A 22,948-nucleotide genomic window follows, 5' to 3' on the forward strand; every position below is an offset into this window, starting at 1 on the left:
TGTCATATAATGTTCAGTCAATACTTAAAATCGAAGTCAAAAGTGGTAGGAATAACGAAAAAAAAGGATGGTTTTGTTTTGAAAAATTGATCAACAAATATTTTACCAGAAAATAAGTTTTGTGGCACCACTTTAAGGCATCTGTCGTAAGGGAGTCTTCATTATTATTTGTATTAGCTTATCTCTTAAACTGTTGGCGAGAATTTCTTTATTGTTGGTCATATTTACATGAGAATTATGCACAACATTGTAGAAATGAATTTATCTTATCAAGATCACAATAATCAGGTAATTAAATTTATTATTATCTAAGCAATAGATCTATTAAGTTAGTAGAAGAAAAACAATCCGAACGATTTTATTTTTAAATGCTCGTAAAGAAACAGTTGAACAAAAGACGTATTTTGCTAAAGGCCGTCTACTTTTTGCCGTGTTTTTTCCGCCCTGTTTGAGTAAAGCTAGTTTTAACGTTAACGGTCTCGTAATTTCAAATTATAAACACACGACTGCATATCTTTATCCACTCATGTTTTGCTTCGCTTCTGTTGATGTCCGAAAGTTATATTTTTCTAGTTACAATCAAATGAAATTCTTATATTTTTTGTATTTTCTCTGGGCCATATTGTTTGGAACAATTTATTGTAAATACGCATTAATCAATGTTTTTGTCGGTATGTAATAATATTTATTTTTAATGTCAAACGATAAATTTTACGAAGGTCAGTAATAAGGAACTGACTCATACGTACATGACCCGATTGCTAATTAAAAAAAAGGCAATTATCTAATTGTTTTGATATAATGTCACGCAACTAACTTGTAACAATTTATAGACATGCTAAGGAAGTAAAGGGTCTTGGTCGTAGCAGACTTATTTTTTTTTCTAATGCGATATATTTAATAAAACAGGTTACTCGTTCGTTATGTGCTTGACTCTGATAGGAAGTGGCACCAGATGCTTAGCATGACCCGCATATCGGAAATCTCTGTAAAGCAATCGATTGAAACTGGACAGATCAACCTTGACGATGCATCCGCCAGGCGTCAGATGTTAGTCGCAAGCGCAGGTGCCGACACGCCCAGGTCAATGACTACAGGATGTAAATAAATTATAAGTAATGAATCAATCTGATCAATTTAATACTCGATTCGGTAAATTATTTTTTGTAGCGTATGCGCCATACTGAGCTCGTTATGTATTCACAACCTACATGTCGTATGTAACTAGCATTTCGATGAGCCGGTAATTTCTTATTTAACGCTCGTCTTTTGATAGATATCACTTCGATTTATTGCGTGCCATATTGACGTCTCACACGTTAACGAGAATAAACAAATTATTTGGTTATTTTTTTTTAACAGTTATCATATTTTGTGTAGTAATAATACAGGTTTTGTTTTGACTAAAGTAATGATCACTTTGATCTATTAATTGTTGTCAGTAAGCCCTTATGGATTTTCAAGTTTTTATTTTTATTCCTTACAATTGCTAATATTTATAAAGTTGTCAGGCGGCATTCGTAGACGCTGTTGCGTTTATAAAATATTTACGACGAAATTCTTGTAAAGATGGACGCTTGGAGTAAATACATCCATAGACAATTATTTTATACATTAAAATTCTACTTACATTCTAATACTATTTTTTTATTTTTCGTATTTTTAACACACTCGTGGATCGCTATCGAGGTTTACGCGGTCTAAAAACGAAATTTACTCTGATTAAAAAATACCTAAGAATATGACAAGTATTAAAGGAATAATGAAATAACAAACATAAACCTTGTGAATAGCATGTTTGAAAACCTTGGCAAGATAATAAATTTTGAGATTAGACCTTGCATCTATCTTTCATATGTTTTCGTATGGACGTATAAATACATTATGTAAGTTCTTGATATTATTATTCTTTGTATTTCTATTTATATATAAATAATGGGTTAAATTACAAAGCTTTAAAACGAAAATTATTTTTAAACATTCATAATAATTTGCCGCCAAAGTCTTTCGTCTCAATTGATATCCTAACTGAAAAAGGTATTTAAATAAATTGTTTACAATTTGTACCATTTAAAATATAAAAGAGCTAAAGTTTCTTTTAAATAATGGCTACAGTATAATTTGTGGAAAAAATAATTGCTACTTAGTTGCTCCGCTTAAAACGCTTGGACGAGAATACGAGACGGTAGATACTTTAGCACGTTATATTTATTACCTCTTTAGTTATTAATAGTGGCGTGAGATATTTTATTAATACTTTATATATGTATATAGTAAGTAGTACGTTTATATTTTCGGCATACAAATAGTACTAAAATATTAACACTTTGTAAGATTGCGATTCTAAATATAGCTTGAAAATTGAACATCCGTATAAGTATATCTCGACTTTGTTGTCTCTTCGCAATTCTGAGGTGACTTTCCTTACCTGAAGAAGCGCTGACAGGGCTTAATATATGGGTGGAGGGAAATCAGATTTTATCGCGTCGTATAAATTAATCTGTTCGGTCGACAGCATTATGCTTTATAATGTTGTAAAAACGGTCTTTCACTCCTTGAAAGACTTAATGGATCCAAAATGAAGGCGGAAAGATAATATTTTACTTGCTTTCTCTGTTAGCACAGTTTAAAATATTATGTATTCAATAAGAGAATTTTAAAAATCTTCTCTTTAATCAAGTTATGATACAAGAGTAAAAAAGAGTCACTTAATAAAAAATGGCATGTTTGGGAGAAGGTTCTTAGCTAATAAATCAGAATTGATACTTTTAGATAGGACTGGTATTCGGAGTCTGGCGAGTAAAATAACCGCTTGGCGGACCGCGACGTTAGGTCAGGGCTGCATTCACTCACTTTAGAACCTACACAGAATCCAGAAAATGTTTTACAAAGTAATTGAAACGTTCAAGATAATACTATTGCATTTATATACTTAAGTCACGAGAAAAACTTTATATAGATAAAGTATTACTATCTCGTGATCTGTTAATATAAGTAAATGTTTGTGGATCAATTAAACGTCTAAGTATAGATAATGAAAAGAAATAATATTAGTAACGTGATTTGCGTATATATAAACATATAATGGATTTTGTACATAAAGATGCCGTGTTTGATTTGTTTGCCTTTGAATGGTAGCAAGCTATTGATGTATAAAATGTTAAGTATTATGATAGAACATGCAGGTAACGATTCATTTCAATTGATCTCTTCATAAACGGTATACAAAGAGTTGCATAGCTCAATTCTAATTTACATTATAATAGATCGTATTGTGTGTAGGGTCACAGGTTCGAGGTCGTGTAACGTGCGCAACTCGTAATGCCTTTGTGATCATGCAATATTACGTGTCTTATCCAGCAGTTATCTATAATATTTTGATCTATATTTTCTGAAAGATTTTTTAATATAATATTAATTGCATCTGATGGAATACTCAAGGTACGGTGCTTAATTGAGATATAATTTGAAAAGGTTCCCAAAGTTTAAGCAAAATGAGAAGTTTGAGATAGTCTCAAAGCGTACAAGGTGAACGATGTTAACGTCAAGGCTTTATTAACAATTTTGGGAACAGAACACATTATAAACACCTGCTGCACTATATATAAAAAAAATGAACGCTTAGTATTCCAAGTGAGTTTCGGAGCGAGGCAAGGATCTCATTTCAGTTCTGGTTGAATAGTTTTTCGTCGCTTATTGTTATAGGTTTTGTGTACAATCTATTGTTCTCAACCTTGTCCTGAATGGCCTCTATCTCGAGTATGTGAATGATAATCGTAGTATTAACCTACCGCAGTGATTTATTTCAAAATTGAACTGGCAACTTATTGCTCAGTTCTGCTATCCAAAAATTTCAAAAATATCTTTCTTTAAGGCGTTAATGTGTTTTGGTTATATTAGTGATTGATGAGTTGAACACTTTGATGCGGTGAAGTCATTTCACATCTGTTTGCAGCAAAATTCCACCTTTTGTAGTCATTTCTATGTTCTGAATAAGAGTATTTACTATAGAAGATTATCTATATGTTTCTGTTCTATATCTAACTTAATTTCTACTGAAGCATGGTTCGTTAAAAATTCCGAGTTCGTTAAAAAGCGACTATTTATCCTTTATTAAAAAAATATCTGTTCACTTCCACTTGGATATCATAGATAAATATGAGATAATTAAACGTAATACAAACTAGCTTTGTTTGAAAACGGCTTAAGCGGTCCTTGGTTTGATAATTATGTCATATGACTAACATTACGAGGTAGATTTGACGAAGCAAATAAACAAGATTTAGGGGACAATACTTTTATAAATTTCCCATATTTACACAATGGTAAAAACATTTACACATGTGGTAAATTTTACTTGAATTAATTTAAGGAATTGTGCTTCTTCTTCGCAATATTAAATTTTAGACGTTGATGAAAAAGATTTGTATGATTCATAACTCAAACCTTTAAAGACTTATGACGTAGTTGTTATGTGTTTACGTCGCCTATTTAATTAATTAAATTCTCTGTAACAACTTTTATTATTATCCTTAATTATCAACGCTATAGTAAATTATTTAATGTTGTATCTTCGTTAATTTTAATACAAAGCACTTGATGTAATTGGTTTTGAATATGCAATTAAAACATGATTAAAATTAATATAATTTATTATTAAGCGAGTGTTAAATTGTACATTACTTGATAGTCAATATTAAATTGTATTGAAATCACCAGTCTTTAAAGTAAATGATTCATATAAACCTAAATCATCGTTGGATTCCGATCCCGTGAATCGGTCTGAATTGGCCGTAAGTGCTGACGCAATGTGTGCAGGCACAATTGGAGTATCGGAACTCTGATTTATTATAGAGGATAGCAGTCATTTATTAGACTACCAAGGTGTGGCTGAACAGATTAGCAGAAACAGTTTCCCTGAGAGAATAACATTTTTAATTATAAATATACTACGTCACATAATGTAAATATTCGAAGGCGTGTAACAAAATAAAATTTGATTCGATGATCTGTTGTTATTCTGTAAGACTAGCTTCAAATATCATTCTGAAAACAGTGAAAAAGAAACGCTATATTGATGAGTATGTATAAAATGAAAGTGTGACATTTTACTATCGTGTTGATTCAAGGATTTTCTATTACGTAGTAGCTCTAAGGATATTTATAAAACTAAAAAATAAATTAATAAGCTTTATTTAAGGGGTTTTACCGTTTATTGATTCGATTCTGCGATTGGCAGTAACCAACGCTCTAATCAAGTCCATCATCGCCCACGCACTTGTTAGTGCTTGTTTTAACAATAATATGCCTCATTACCTTCTGAATCATCAAAATAATACTACTGTTCTGTTTCTAGCTAACGCTTACGATAATAGTATGATGCGAACAGTAAGGCACTCGAATGATTCTTATTCAAACACAAATATTCTTGTAAAAATATTTCATCAACATTATTTAGGTCTTAAACAATGGAGGGTATCTCTCTTGTCTTAATCATATATTGTCCAATTGAGACAATAGAAAATTGTACGTATCAGCAAATGCCACATTTGCTACTATACCGGTCAGCATAGTCAGAAAATTGTCACATACGCGAACTGGAGCGTATTAAAACATATTTTTGGCTCACATTCAAATGCCTACGGTATGAGTTCCATCGCGTAACGGCGCCAGTCTTCTCATCATTTATTGACATTTTATCTCTCAACATTATACTTTTCGAGACTCTTATTACTTCAAAAAGTCAAACAATAATTTCTCAAACAGAATGGTCACTTAGTTTTATAGCTTGGATGATTCAGAGTTTTAACGCAAGCCGTTGATGGAGATTACGACTTTCATGTTACGTTTTACATTATCCGTAAATTTAACGATTATCGCATTAACTGCTTCTCTTTATTCTTTAATTGGACTATTATGGTTTATTATTATTATAAATATACATATAAGCGTGAACTAAATGAATATTGTAAGTAAATGATTACACCGTGACTGCACCAGTTTAACTGCAGCGGCGCAGGCGCAGCGCGGTGGGTGGAATGGCACGCGGTCCGCCGCGCAAGGTCGACGAACGACTTTCGCACGTTCAAAACACGCTAGTCGCAGTGTTGGTTTTGTTGCTTCTATTGCTTAGTTTGCTTAGATGTGCAATAGCAGTTATGATGTGCAATAATCATGATTGATTGATTTGATTTCGTTCGAGATCTATTTACATAATGATTAATAAGATTAAAATATTATAATATTAAAATTATTCGTTGACTTTTAACATTGTGAAATGTAAACCTACTATTTAGTATAATGGTAATAATATTATTTAAAAGGCGCAACATAATTCTCCCATAACATGTCATGATCAAAATATTGTTTATAAAAATATTTATTTCATTTGAGACAGGGTTTTTTTTCTATTCGAAATGTTTAGCAGTAATTTGGGTATATTGCAATTTACATTTAAATGTACGGACTGAGAATGCAATGTTAATTCAACTGCACTATAATTGCAAATTCTTTCTGGCTTTCGCTTTGAAGCGTTATATGCACTGGTGTTCACATTAAATAATTTTCCATTTAAGTCCACAAATTACTATGGAGAATTATATTAAATATTTAAGGCTTGTTGAAGGTTTTTGTAAAGTGAAAGAATTTTATTAAGCATCTTTTGTAAACTGAGATTAGTTTAGGTTGTTATACATTAATATAACTAAATCAATCCTTTACTAAAATTGATCGTAAATATCGTTCGAAGAATCGAAAAATCGTTGGTAAAATTTTAACCTCTAAAATAATGAATATCCTGCGTAAAGAGAGTATTTAAATAAATAAGTAGATATAGGTCTTAAGCTTTGTGTCTGTTGGAAGTAAAAAAAAGGTGTTATAAAACCCTGACTTCAAGGCCTATGTGGGTGATACACGCGTAGACCACCCACGAAAGTGTGAGTTGTTCTCTCAAATTCTCATATTCACTTTCAAATAAATTCGGTCTCGTTAAGATTTCGTATTTCGATCATAAATGGCTAGTCCATTATTTCTGCTAACAATCTAACCATTGCACTCAGCGTTATTTTAGTTCTTTGAGCATAACAATAGAATGACTGTCTGCGTGATTCGTGAAAGTAAACTCGTCTTGTAAACTAATAAACAAACAGGATTGTGTTTTATTTTGTAATAAAGAAGATTTCAAGACTAATAATATTTTAATTAATTTGATTTGACTTGAAAGAACGATAGAAGTTTAAATAATTTGATTATTGAATGATCGTTTTTTTTATTAAAATTTCTATTTTCAACTGATGTCGGCTTTGCTTCGTTACGTATTCATCGTTTGAATAATTTCATTTTAATATTAAAGTACATTCAATTTGTGCTTTAATTAAGTATATTTATATATATAAAAAATTCTGTGAATCGAATTGAGTATATAAGTTTGGCACAAAGCACTTACATTTAGCTGGATTAATGTCGAGTGGCGATGGTCGGCGTGGGCGAGACGGGAACATCGGGTTCATCGGACAATCCCGGTATGCGGAACTGGGTATCTGGTTCGTCTGCTCTCCAATTTATTGTCACCAATGCACTTGACTGCAAGGGGAACGGATGATTAATGTGCACCTCAATAGCAACAAAACATTGATTGTTAAATAGGTTAAAGTATTTTTACAAAGGTTCATTATAATTGCAAACGTAAAAAGTGCTTTTATAATAATAGTTTGGAAAGTTTCGTGATCACATTAAGGTCAAAAATAGTTATCGATATTTCTAAACGAGTTACGAGCGTACATGTGTGGTAAAATCCATTAAAAGTTTTCGGCTTTTGTTTCTCACAAACTGGTTTCCATTCGTCCTTCTTTAGCTTGCTCTTTCCAACAATAATTTGTTTTCAGTTACAAGTTTAAGGTTCGTGATCTTTTAAGAAATTGTTTTGGAAAATTGGGAAATTGAAGCATCGAAAGCTATTTGCATCGTAATGTATTTCAACATCACTTCTATAAAGATTAAAGATAGTTTTAACTCTTTGATAGTTTTCATATATAGAATCTGATATAAGACGCATTGATTGAAAAAGTTATGATGAAAATAGAATGAGTGTCCTTCATCCATTAAAATCAAAACTTATTTATTATACCACTAGAATTTTTTAAAGGAATTGCAAACCTTTAAAGCTCATGGTAATAATTAAAATAAATGAATGCTTAAAAAAGAAACAAAAAACTATTGTCAATTTCTTGGATAAACACTGACAAACGCTTAGTCCTGTTTTGCTTGATTTGAGAGGGAAGCGTCTTTCATACATAAAAAATCTGTTAGTCTAGCTAGTGTTGATGTTGAAATATAATATCACATGTCTACGTTGGTGAAATTATTTTAACTCTTATATACAAGTTCAAGAATTTTATAGTAGCAATTTAAGAAGAAAAAGTAGCTAATGTATTTACTTCTTATTAAGCGAAAGCTTCGATCGCCCGTTACGGCCGGCCTTATTATACGTATGATACTGAAAAATTAATAGACATCGATCGAAGTCTTCAAGTTATAAACTACATCCGTACAAACATTAATGACATTACTAACTTTGTTTAATTTTGAACTCTATTCACACTTAAATACACTTTCAAGATATAAATCTTCAACGCTTTGTTTCGAGTGTGTCGGCAAGGCATAACATCAGTGTAATAAACGTAAATTGGTTAATTTCGTGTTTTACATCATTAATCATGGATTACGGTCTTAAATTGCCAGTTAAACCGTTCCCCGCGGGACGCGAGGAGAGAATTACCTTACGACCGCATTTATTACCTGAGTAAAGAACACGAGTAAGGCACTTGACGTAAAAATTATATTACTGAACTTGTATAGAATTAAAAATACTTCGTGTAACTATTACCTAATATAGATTATTTTTTCTTTCTGTACCTATATTTATAAAAACCTTGATATTTAATGCTAAATAAGAGCTGAAAAATAAAAATTATGATCTGACTGAGCATAAAAGAGTATTCTTGGAATATAAAGCTGCTTTCCTACGGGACAGAGAAATGACAGTAATAAAAAGAAGGTCTTTCATAGACCATCTTTAAAGACTACGTAAACTACACGTACTCTGCATTTTTATTTGTATTTATTTCTCGAAATGTTCGTTATCGTAAAATACTCAAAAAGTGAGATATCATACGAACATAACAATACTGACTACTTTATATAAATATCTATAAAATATTAGAAGTTACACGTTGTTGGTAATGTTTTAATTACATTTTTATCCTTTACACGGAAGAAACAAGATAACAAGGCCGTTATCAAAGATACGGAAATGCATTCCTTTTGATATCGTTTTATCATTAACACTTAAAAGTATTTTCATATTTAATATGTTGTATAAGGTTAGATAAGAAATTTCTCAATATGTACTTGTAATTTTATAATCATTTTGTTTAATGAGATGTGGTGGCCCAGTGGATAACACTCGAATCTTAAAAGCCATTGGTTACGAGTGTCTTTGCTGATATTCCATCAGGCGATCCTTCTGCTCGTTTGCTAACTTTTACATTAAAAAAAAAACTATATAAGTATCTCTATACTTGAATATAATAACGCTCTAGTTTATATAATTATGGAGCTTCGTCATAGACAGTGAACCTCGTGAGTTTTCGTATATAATAGCGTTTTCATACTTTTTTAAAAGATTTGTCTATGTTTGTAAAATTGCAAATGGTGCTTCAAATGTAGGTTTCAGCCGCGTTTTATGAACTCTCTAATATTTTAACTGAATGAAATGTTATGTAAATTAAAAACTATAATCTTAAAAAATATGGTTGGTTTTTTGTTACCAGGGAAAAATATCTAAAAAGACATTTGATGCTATACAACCCATTCATATGACATACTATATGACAAGGCGTGATTTATTATATTATATTAGCTGAGGACATTGATTTGTCTAAAGGAGATAAGATTTCTAAACTAATTCATTCGCTTCGTTGCTAATATAGGTAGGGCTTTTTGTATGCCCTTTGTAATAGGTACCACCCACTTATCAATTGTTCTATAGCCAAATAACAATATTTTGCTGTGTTTCGCTTTAAAGGTTAATTGAGTCAGTATAATAATTAAAAGCTCAAGAAACATTAACATCTTAGTTTCCAAGGAGTATTGGTAGTGATGATGATGATAACTAACTGCCAAGTCGTCTACCTTCCTACGGTTTTGGTATATGTATTTAAGGTTAATATACTCTTTGATATAATCTTTTCGTTTTAATATTACGAATAATGTTAAAAAAACGAATATAGTTCCTGTCGCTTTCCAGATTAGATAGCGTTGACATCGTGAATGTTTGTCAATGGTGGCCATGTTTGTGCAAGCCCTAGGCGTGTTGACTGACGCACTATAAATTGACGCCGAATCCTATCCGAACGTGGCTTACGTACAATATTGAACCCTGCAATTTGGCTTTATGATTCCACCTCGCATCGACCAATCGATGTTATTGGCGCCAAACACTTACAAATCGAAAATTTATCAGCCTTTTTAGGACAGCTCAGGTTATAATCAGACTGAATAAACATACAGTGTTCTTCGATATTATCTAGGCTATATGTACGTTCATTTTAAACAACAGTTATCAAATGCATCTTTACTTATTCTACTTAGATACTAAACACGGCTCTAGTATTTTATTTCCTATAAATATGTTATGTATAGATCAAGGCTTTAAATAGTATTTTGAATAAGAGTTTAGGTAAATAGTTTATCGTTTTCTGGGTCAGTGCAATCTAATTCAATGCAGTTAACTTGTGATAGAATAGCCTCAATGACTGCAGATTGCGGTTCGTCTCGCACTCGGCCGCGCGCCAAACTTAAGAAAACCAGTCGATCGGCCCGAAACGGTTTTATCGTTTAATTGGCGTATTCCTCATTTTTTTTTCCTTGAGAGTTGTTTATGAGTTCGTTATTGCTGCCATCTGCGTCAACCCGGAATTATTTAGGTCATGTCGCAGGCCTTTTGAGGATCATCTCGCGAGATTGATCGATAAAATTTAACGTCATATGTTCCGAGTTTTTATATTTTTCAAAATATTATTAATATGCGTTAGTACGTATAAAGATATAAATATTTGTTTGTAAGTTTGTAGTAATATGAATAATTGCACAATCTCGTTGCGATGAGAACTATGTTTTTATATTCAATACAAAAATATTTTTTTTTTGTAAACCATTTGTGAAATTCGTTAGAAGTAATCGCTCGACGTAGTGTGGCGACACAGTGTCGCCTGTGGGATACACTTGGCAACCATTAGGATTTGTACGAACGATATCAACTTTGTATTTTATATTTTTTTACTTGTATTTCTCACTATATTTTATCAATTCAAATAGAAACTGTATCTTAAGGCCTTAAAGGCATAACAGCCTGAGTTATAAAATTTTAATGTGCTTACATTTTCTAAGTAGTACCTTTACTTTTTATGAAGATATTACGACTGTTTCGATATTGGAAAAGATCAGCAGTAAAATATTTATTTTACCCATTTATTTACCTATTTCACATACATGTGTACTACTGTTTCAATGCAAACGATGTTATTTTAAGCTTGCATAATTTAAATTTATGTTAAACATTTTACCAAATCCCATTTGACCTACTCGGAGAATTCTGAAATTAAATAGAAAAAATCTCAGCTACTTTCAAATTGCTTTACTCCTGTAATTGCCCGTTTAATTTACGTTGACGTTACGAGTTTTTAGTGAGATCTTGTTTTGAATCACGTTTCATTAGCGAAACGAATTAAATGGGTCAGTAAGTATAACTTGAGATTAATTAACTTCATCGTAACCTCATTCATTTTGATCAACGACATTTGTTTTGAGAAATAATTAATGTATTTTTTATCAGTAATCATAATATATTAATATTATAAATGCAAAAGTACCTCTATCTGTCTGAGTGTCTGTCTTAATGTTTTTTATTATTGCTTTATTTTACACGAACAAAGCCCTTAATTTAATTCGATAAAATATCGTATGAAGCAAGCTTGACCTCCAAGAATAGGTATAGTCTAATTGTTATGACCTATATCTGATTATCACCCGCTAAAATGCGAGCAAAGCCAACTGTGGCAACTAGTCGTGAATAAAAGCGTTAGCAGTGCCTTTCTTATCTCTGAAGAAGAGAAAGTAGAGGTTTGGAGATTGTTCCACCACGTTGGTTCTCAGATTTTATCCAAAACATCGTGAGGATGTTTTCTTTCCACTGATTACGAGATGAATTTTGTACACAAGAAATCCATACATGTGATTATTTTGAAGTATTCGTATTTGCACACATTGATGTCGGATGAAATCCATAGGCCTTTTTTATTTGTTGGCATGATGTGAAATATTATGTTTAATATCATTTTATTAAATTAGTAACTATAATTTATCAGAAATTATGATCGACGATTCTAAATCAATCAATATATATATAAATACATAAGCGAATTGATTTCAATCTATTTCTTATTAATTGATCATACTAATCATAGTCATGCTATCTATTACGGCGTTTCCTAGTTTATAGTCGTTTAAAAAGTATATACTTATATACCTAAATATGTATATCAAGCACATATGTTCGGTGCTGAGAATAACTTGTTCTCACGTGTTTTTGTACATCTTATTGCGTTTGAATAAGCATGTAAAACATTTCCCCACTTATGTACCAAGTTTGGTTGAAAAAAACATTTTATATAAATAAATCTAAATTATAAAATTTTAAAATTACTTCATAAATCATTTGTTTCTTTAGAATTTAATAAGTAATCGTTGTCGCTACGGATAGTTGTAGTATAGAACAATCAAGCTTTTTTCTAAGCGTGATCATCATATACGTCATCCATCAATTGAGCAAGCTCCTTAAATGCCCGTATGGCAGGAAAATAATCCAACTGCTCATATTGTATAAAAAAATTGAATCGTACTTCCCATATTTTAACTGTAAAGTGGATAATTCTGTTATGTGTATTACCGATAAAACAAAGGTAATCGTGATGTGAAAATATTACATTATTTATAGCACATGATAAAGCTTGTATTCGAAATATGAACAAGATTGCATAGTATATTATTTTGATCATGTATATGTTTTCCATACGATGCATTAATTAGAGGCGTATTTCGTTAGAAATCGCGTGTTTTAAATTCAATATATTATAAGATTTGCACGAGTAACGATGACCACAAGGCTAGTGGAAATACAGAAATTGCTAGACTTAATATGAATTACAAGGTTCAATCGGTATTATTACATTTCATTTGTAATATTCGGTCGGTAAGCGTACTTTTAAATCATTGAACTCGACTACTCTCGCCTTACTAAACGTTCAGAATAAAATACAATTAATAAATAGTCTATCTTTTCTTTTTTTGTGTTTATGATTCTTATATATATAGATGTGTCTCTATTGTTAAATGAACGATTTTTTTTATCAATATGTTTTTGCCCACAGGCGTGACAATGAGAGAAAAAAGGGGAGGCGCTATGAGCAAAATGCAAAAGCTCAGGAAACGCCTGTCCCTAAGCTTCGGTAGATTATGTAAGTATATACATTTATGTTTTATCTTTTTTAAATAGAAAAAGAAAACGTTTTCTAAAGAGAATTATTTTTATTTATGAACACATGGAAAGCATTTAAAGTAATTACATACTAGACTAATTGAATGGGTGAGGACATCGTCACGAAAGTTAATGTGAAAACGAAAATAACAATGACAATCGTGTATAAATAAGGAGGTTATTTTTGGACTGTACAAAAATATCAATTTCATTATGCTCTAATTTACACGTTACCGTCGGGCGTCGCCCACGCAAATGTAAAGTATAATTTTATTTGTCTATGAATGTTATGGTAGTACGTACCTTGAACCTTCAGAAATATCTTTATAGTGACATGTTATACTATAACGTAAATAATGATTATTTTGATTTCATATTTACGTCATGTTTGACAGGCATGTCGGCATGTTTCGATATAATTTTGGTCACATGTTAAAGTGCTGTCTTGGAGTTTGGATATTGTATGTTAGTCGGAGTTCACTCAATATTTCCATGTTTAAATAGCAAGTTGATATAGCAACGACAAAAAGAAACACACCAGTAATTATTTGTTATATTTGGTAATAAACTAATTACTAATTACTTATTAACTACCAAAATACCTGATATAATTTTAATTAATCTATACCTACTGATATTATATATGCGAAAGTAACTATGTCTGTCTATCCGTTGCTCTTTCATAAACCACATAACCGAATTTGATAAAATTTGTTTTGAAGTAAGCTTGAGTTTCAAGTAAGGCTCCTTTTTATGTTCGAACCCCTACAACTCGTATCCAACAATTAGTATCGAATATACGTCTATAATAACAAGCCGAATATCAACGTCAAATCACTTACTATGATGCTATATCAAGTTTCCCACGACAATGCAAATTGTTAATTGTAAACGGTACAAGCAGACAGCGTGGAAACGGTCTTTATTAACATAGCATTTGTGCCCATCCATCTCATCAGCACGCATTAGCTCTCTACAGTCACATAGACGTATGATAAAGTTGATAGAGCATGCCAAATCGGACTATTGACGCACAAAGCGTAATCATATTTTGGCATTGATTGCATACCTACTGGATTACATTTTTATATACGACCGTTAAATATTATTTATTTCCACAATATATATGTATATGGCGAGTATAGTAATTCAATAAAAAAATATACTGTAATTTCTTTGAAGCGTTCCTCTTACAATTATCATATTAAGGATTTCTAACAATAATAAATAAAATAAGGATCTTTGACAATAATAAATGAAGTCAATCAATTCATAAGTTGGCGATCTAAAATTTTTGATCGCCTACTTATGAATTTATATTGAAAATATTGCCATGGTCCACCTATATGTACAATTATTGTGAAACAAGACTAATCTATTATATACTATTTTAAATTATTTAATATTATGGATCTACACTGTTCAAAAGTATTACAAAATTACCTTCATAATATTTATGTTGTCTATAGATATAATAAAATTGGAGTGTCTCTATGCAGTATTAAATTTTTTCTAAATGCATATAGGTATGTGTACACGGCACATATACCAAAATTACATTGTTTTCAATTTTCATTTAGTTTTTTCTCGATATTGTGTATACAAGGATATAAGTAACATACTAATAGTAATTACAATGATAATTATATTCATACTATTATTTAATCAAGTGTTCTATTGAGTGTATACAAATATACAACGACGACCTGCGCAAGAGTTAGTATAGTGCACATGTTTATGTGTAAACACAGGTGCTTTCCCTTTTACCTGACTCTCGTGTTCCGATGAGACGAAAATAGATGATAGGCGAGATCAGGCACGTGTAATACTCCCTAGTCGTGAGTTTCTTACTTCCTTACATTTCTTGTAATATTTTCATTTGAGAGATAATTACGTGTCGATTCTGGATTCGAACTCTACCGTCTGTTAATTTTAGTCACTGAGGTAACCAACCGAGGCAGTTAAACTCATCGTCGCGGTACTAGGGCGACTTAATCGCTTGCATTAGTCACAACTCATTTGTTTTTTTCCCCTTGTTTTAGTAATTCTATTAGAATTAATTTAAAAATTATATATTTAAACTCATGGAAAGAAAATATAATTTCGTTACAGAAATTTGTTCAGTTATATTTTTAATGTTTTTAAAAGTTTTAATTACTCGATATTAAATTCACTCTTTTTTTTATCTAAATAAAATGGAATTATCATGATTTTATATATAGGAATGTTATTGATCATAAAATAAAATCATAATTTAAAGTAACCTTTTATACGGTCTTTCTTACCGAAACGTTATACGCATTTCCTTCAATAATGGCGCCCTATATTTTGATTATATGACACTTTCGTGCGACCTAGTATCGAATAAAATACTCTGTTTACGACTGTCCTGGGTACGCGTAGCTTGCAGTAAATCCTTGTTATGAAACATGTGCGCGTGTATATTTAGAAGGCCACGTATACCACTCATTGGATGCAGTGTACCATTTAAAGGTAAAATGTTTATTTTTACAACATACGAACCATGTTTTCGAGTACCAATCAAGTGAAGAGGTTTTGGAGATTTGCCCGTCGTAATTCTTTAATACACCTCATGTGTAATAACAGTAGGTTGTGCGAGTTTTTCGATGCTCACGTATGAAATGTTGAAGTAAATAAATATGGTCTGGAATAAAACCTAAACGCCGCTTAAGTCGCACATTAATGAGCTACATTAATTTGAAATACGATTTTAAAAATATATTTTCACGATGGCTTTCGTAACTTGGTGCATTTTATCGTGCTATAATTTTTATTTTATTTAATTGCAACCTCAATTAAACGATAGCATTGTTCGTGAAATTAATAATTAAAACAGCTATTGCACTTGAATGTTAAAAAGATATGATTTCTAAAAAATAACTGTTGCTAAATTTTTATTTATTACCGTTATTTGAGTCGAGATCGTCCACTGAGTACGTTGATCTCAAATAAAGGTCGCGGGTTCATTTCAAGTATATCTGACTTTTTTCTAGGGGTTAAATTTCTCTTTAAAATTCTACTTGTATATATTATATTCGGGATGTAACCATGATCGCAGCTTTTGGATGAGAAATATATTTCTATGTAATATGTTATCGATAATATGCATCGTGAAAGTAAATATCTATTGTTCGATAGTAAAGTATACATTCTGAACGAACGTACAGGTATGTAACATAATGGATTCTGATACAATATGAATAATCTGTATGGAATATATGAAATGAGATACGTGAATAACAAAGCTCATTTTCTATTACATAAAGAGGTAGAGAATATCTTTGTCCTGAAGTAATATATTTACGGTCCATTGCTAAACGCTATTATTCTCTACAAGCAATCAAGCGATTTCTTACATTACGTTCTTTTCCCACAAATCGATGTCCATTGCTTCATTTGTTGTAACCTTCGTACCGACACTTACGTTCGTTTATTTAGCCGTTTCTATAATCCCTGATGATTCTCTCCCCTCGATGGAGCCATTTTCCTCAAAGGGCCGTTCGCCTCGTAAAGATTTAAACACGTCTTTATCGTATTCGAAACTGCTGTTTTCTATTGTAAATCGTTTTGTATTTTAGACAGCAATAGGTTTGAAATTTAAATGTATTCACGTAAATATAAAATGCACAATTTCCGTTAAGTTTCACTCAGTATATTTATTATCAATTCCAATATGTATATTTGGTAGGAATAAATATGTTATGAAATATATAATAACATATTAAAATTATGTGTATACCTACGTATGCTTAGTTTAGCCCATTCGCGTGATAGTATTTTTGACCAAATATTTCAAATACAATAATCATGTGAACTAAACCCGCAAACAACTCAACTTTGATTACCACAATTTCAGTGGAGCTGGTAACCGAAATGTAGACGAAAATTTGTAGGTATTTGTTATAGTATGTGCAAGTGAAGAAAATATAATCATATAAGTCATCGTATGATCGTGTTCAATCAATGCAGATATGTAAGCATGTTTTGCTGTAAAGTCTTACTGAATGTGTAAAGATACACCATCACCTTCATCAGGTTGCTCACCTCATGTAGACATCGAAATTTAAAAATAAAAAAATCCTAAAGAACCTCCTTTGCTCCTTTGATCGCATACCAGTTCATTTATAATAGACTCATCTCATCGCCCCTATAGAACTCTACAAGTGAACTATATTTCTTACTATATCAGATATTGAAGCCTTATCATGATTAATAGTTTATTAAATTTAGCCCAGAATATTGATAGTATATTGTATATAACATATTCAAGTTAATAAACGAAAACAGGTTTAACGCCTTAAAAATAAAGTCGAGAATTGAATGCCTATTTTTAAAATATCGTTCGTTTTATACGACGCTTTGCACTATAGTAAGAGATACAGGCGATAAATCATGTCATGTTTACGAGTATACAATAGTGAGAGGCGCCGAAAATTGTTTAAAAATTATGTTCAAAGAGAAATATGGGTTGAGAGATTAAGGTTATGTAGATCGCTCTTTGTGTGTCGCAGAATCCATACTTGAGATAACAGTGTCATGACGTGTAGTTGTAACGATTAGCTTATCATTTTCATAAATTAGACTAACATTATCCGCTGTGATTTTGCTCGCTAATTTATTCGTACATTTAAGTAATTATACGCTACTAGTAGTTGCCCGCAGCTTTGGTCGCGTTTTAGGGTGTTTGTTATGTGTTCTTGGAGTTTAAGTTTGCTTCATACCAAATTTCATTAAATTCGGCCGACCTGCCCCGGCATCACACGGTTGCAATGTCTTATAAAGTTCACAGTTTTTTTAGTCATTCCCTATTATATTGGGCATGTATTATACATATAAACCTTCCTCTCGAATATCACTATCACTATCTATTAAAAAACACCGCATCAAAATCCGTTGTGTAATTTTAAAGATCTGAGCAAACATAGGGACAGACAGCGTTAAGAGACTTTCTTTTGTACTATGTAATGATATAGATTAACATAAAATAAAGAACTAATTAGCAATTAAATATTTTATATAAATATATTTAATTGTTATGGTTCGCTTAAATTATAAACGATTTGAACAGGTGGATTTGATGCGCTTGTAGATTAAGAAAACGCCTACTTCAAGTGTACATTTCGAAAATCCTTTGTAAGTGTGCATCTAAATTATGAAATGAAGGTTTCCTCGAAATTTCAACTATTAATGCATTTATAGCTTCAACTGTGCGCTGACAGTTACTCACATAAATGATTATTTATATCTATTAAGACAGACTGTATTTATTACTACTATTAATTTATTATATAATTAATTATAAAGATTGACATTAATAATAAACAATAGTTAATGTTCTATGTAATGTATTGTTGTAATGATGACTGAGTGTTTAATACGAGCATAAAAAACATTTAGAATTTATAACGCATTTAAAGTAATTTTACAACCATCACACACAAATATCGTATTAAAAATTCTATTTTCGGTAAATTGCTTCGTTAGTTATCTTTGTGACAACAATAAATAGTTTAATGTTTGTTGTGTCACGATAGGAAGTGATTCATCGATTAAACGGGGCGGCTGCTGCCCTCTTTGATTAAATCTTATCAGTCACTCACTTCAACGTCGAAGTACCGGACGATGATTAAGTTTTAGTAACAAGGAATTACATTGAAAAATAACTTCCGTTACCACAATCTTGCCTCGTAGATATGACTGTAATTGTCTGAGAATATGAACATATCTTGGAAGTGGTCCGGTCTAAGTTTTTTTTTAAGAGAAACGATTACTATAATAAGCAAGATCTTATTGTTAGGTATAGTATATATTTTGTCAGGTTTGGTTTAGGCAGTCAAGTTGAGCTATTACGGATTTATTAAATTTTTGTTCACAGTATTAAATATCTTTTTTAAGTTTAACAATACGACAAAACCGAAGAGATAATTTGCATTACCAAATGGATTTACGTATTTTCAGAGGCACGGGATTGTAAAACTGCTAATTTATTAACCTCAGACTGCTACTGAGAATTTCTTGACAGAAAAACACGGTCATATTTTATCGTATCAACCTCAGGATCTGCCTTTTAAGCCGGCTACTAGATTGACGAGGCAGTCGTTACAACAATTACTAAGAGTGTCGCAAAAACTAATTTATTACTTTACGTCAACTTTTAAAAATATTAATCGGTCACCTTTATGGTTGGTATGGTATGGTCACCGGTATGGCTTGTCAATACAATTTCAATAAATACTGAATTTTAATACAATGAAAACATATAGGTACTACATTTAATTATACTCTGTAATCAAAGAAAAATTACGCGGAAGTAATACCCGAGTATTATTCTGTGTACTGTAATTATATAGCAACGCAATAAATGAGGATAATAAGGAAGGATATATCTAACTTGTACGATTCTTTTAATTAATAAATGTTACCATATGAAGATAAAACACAAGGCATTTATGTTCATTGATAATCTTTGCTACAAAAATTAAAAAAGAATAAAAGAAATCGAAATTATTTTCTTGATAATCATTATCATGACATAGTATAAAACAAAGTCGCTTACCGCTGTCTGTTCCTATGTATGCTTAGATCTTTAAAATTACTCAACGGATTTTGATGCGATTTTTAATAGCTAGAGTAATTCCAGAGAAAGTTTTTTGTATATAACATGGAAAACATACTAAAGAAACAACGGTAACTTTAGAAATTTCTAATGTGATGACGTAAATAAACAAATTCTATAGTATGTTTGTTTAGTAGCAGTATTGCACCCGTGCGAAGTCGGGGCGGGTCGCTAGCAGTACAATAAAGAAATCCAAATACTATATTATTCGATAATCCGAGCAAGGCGTATTTATTATTTTTATTATTATTTCTAGTTGATGCTTGTCATGCTTGATATGATATATATCTAGCGTCATATATTGTAGATAGATTAATGGTGTTATGCCAGAAACATTTACACAAGTGTCAACGACGTCAAACATCAACAGAGTTTCAACTGAATCGGATGACTGGGATATGATGCATTTTTTTGTCATCATTCTACGTAGGCATGATCTGTACAGTAGATATTTTTGTTTATCATTTGGATTTATACAAGCTATCATTGTAAACAATATGTTTATAATAGCCTTAAAAATATAATTGTTTTTGACAAATCAAATATTACAGATTTTACAGATAGTTCAAGCTAAAATATTGTTCATTCGAGCAGGCTGCTTTAAGCGTTTTGAGTCGTTATCTTATAATGAGATTAATTTTTACATTAAATTAATGTATTTTTATGTAATTATCTTCTATTTTGAGGTATATATTTTACCATTATGAATCAGCAACTCACCAGCTGTTTTCTTAAATTAAATATATAGTAAACATTTGGTTTTTTTTGTAAGACTCCCCATACTTTGTTGCTGGTTGCTTTTGGTAAATAATATTTATTGAGTGCCAATGCGAAATCAACCTTGGAAACTAAGATGTGTCCCTATACACAACGACACAAAGTATTGTAGTTTGCCGGTGGAATATGTGATAAGTAGGTAGCATCTATTTGGCTTACAACAACATTAGTAGTATACATATATTTTTATTCTCTATACTACAGTCTGATTATCTGATAGAGGATGTCGAGTTTAATCTAAATAAAACAGACTAAATCCATAGTTTAATATGTATGGCGACACTCTACACGACCAGAATCTGATATTCATTGGTATTATTAAAATCAGTAAAAGACAATGACCTAATTTATAATTAACGAAATTAATATAAACATCAAATACGTATGTTTGTAAGATAATCCACGGGAGGTTTTTTGTACTAATATAAAGTTAATCTGTTTATTTGGACCAACAACACAATGACCTTCTCCGAGCAGTTGTTTATAAATCATTTATGCGTAGAGTTCAGTACCCGCTCTCTACGTGTGGTTTACCACAATGTTTTGATTTACACATTACAATGCCTTGAATTGATTTTAAGATTAATGTTATTTAGTAAGTTATGTAGTGTATTATAATACTACTTAGCAATAATCATATAAATAAAGAAGTTAAGCAATTAAAAGAGTCTCCAATTTGTATATGTATCATGTCATAATAATTTAGTTTTGTTGGGAATTATTCTTGTTGTTTCTAGAACAGATAAATCAACATATTTTATTCGAAGTAATAAAATGTTGATTTCTAATTTTATGAAGTTGCTTTCGTAATTAAATCGGTAAATTGAATTTTTTTCTGAATGAAGCTGATAATTTGTCTTATACGAATATAAGAGATATGAAGCTCTAAAGATTGATAAATGCGATGTATTCTTAGGTAAGTTTTAGTGATTATCATTTCTTTAAAAAAAAACAAAGATATATTGCAATACCTAAATACATATTTCATATAATAAAAAGAAAAAAAAAACAAATAAATGAACAAGCATTTTGCATGAATCTGTAAACGAAAACATTTCTCTTCATTGACTTTGGTCAGTCGTATATGTAATTGACAGCGTCACGTATACGTTACGTAAAACAGATAACGCGCTTTACTATCGTGCGTTGGAACGGTTTCACGTTATGATATCGAATACAATAGTTGTTTACTACGAACGCGATTACATCAATCGTTTACGCCGTTTATATGTTGTTACGCGGTTTGTTTACAGATCGCTTGAGAGCCGACCCGTTGAAAAGATTCGACTGACATTGTTTTCAGTGAAACAATTAATACTTACGCTGTGTAATAAAGATCGTTGTTTAGTGCAAGTTTCTATTATGTCGCTCTTGCTTTTGTCGTTCTGGTTTTTTTTGTCGAGTTTAATAGAAAAACACACTAATTGTTAGCTATAGGGGTTCCTCTTGTTAACATTTTGAGTAGAGCATCGTGCTTGCACGTGTACACATTTAAAATTCATTGAAGCCCCGTTTTGTCTTCGACTACTTGAACATGAAATATTTTTAATTAAAATATATTTCATGTCATATTTTCTATGGTATATAAAATTGTTGGTTCCAGCTGCATTATATGCTAAAATGTTTTTAATATGATACGCCGTGGCATAAATGGCATCAAAGCAGAACTGTGAATCACAATTGTTATTGAAATAATAACACGACATATTCACATCACGGTCATCTTAGCATAATATCACAATACATAATGAATTCATATCTTTGTTTAAGCTTAACAATATATTAAAACATACGGTTGGTTTCTAAAAGGCTAATTAGTGGATCGTCGAACTAAAATACAGATGTCACTTTAAGCATTATTTTCGATTTTATTTTAAATCATAATAATTTTTACTTGTGTTTGAAGGTTGGAACATTTTTGCACAATATGGCCCAATTAT

The 22,948-nt window shown here is 31.1% G+C and overlaps 1 protein-coding gene across 3 annotated transcripts in view; it reads left to right on the forward strand.

The window, feature by feature from the left end:
* Positions 1–22,948, forward strand: part of LOC124536019 (cyclin-dependent kinase 14) — a 73,813-nt gene that overhangs the window by 12,831 nt on the left and 38,034 nt on the right. For all 3 annotated transcript variants that reach the window (XM_047112399.1, XM_047112401.1, XM_047112400.1), the window contains exon 2: positions 13,488–13,574. In XM_047112399.1, the coding sequence (XP_046968355.1) occupies positions 13,488–13,574 (87 nt within the window). The remainder of the gene's footprint in view (positions 1–13,487; positions 13,575–22,948) is intronic.

This window comes from Vanessa cardui, chromosome 16 (genome assembly GCF_905220365.1).
Source record: "Vanessa cardui chromosome 16, ilVanCard2.1, whole genome shotgun sequence".
Lineage (NCBI taxonomy): Eukaryota > Metazoa > Arthropoda > Insecta > Lepidoptera > Nymphalidae > Vanessa > Vanessa cardui.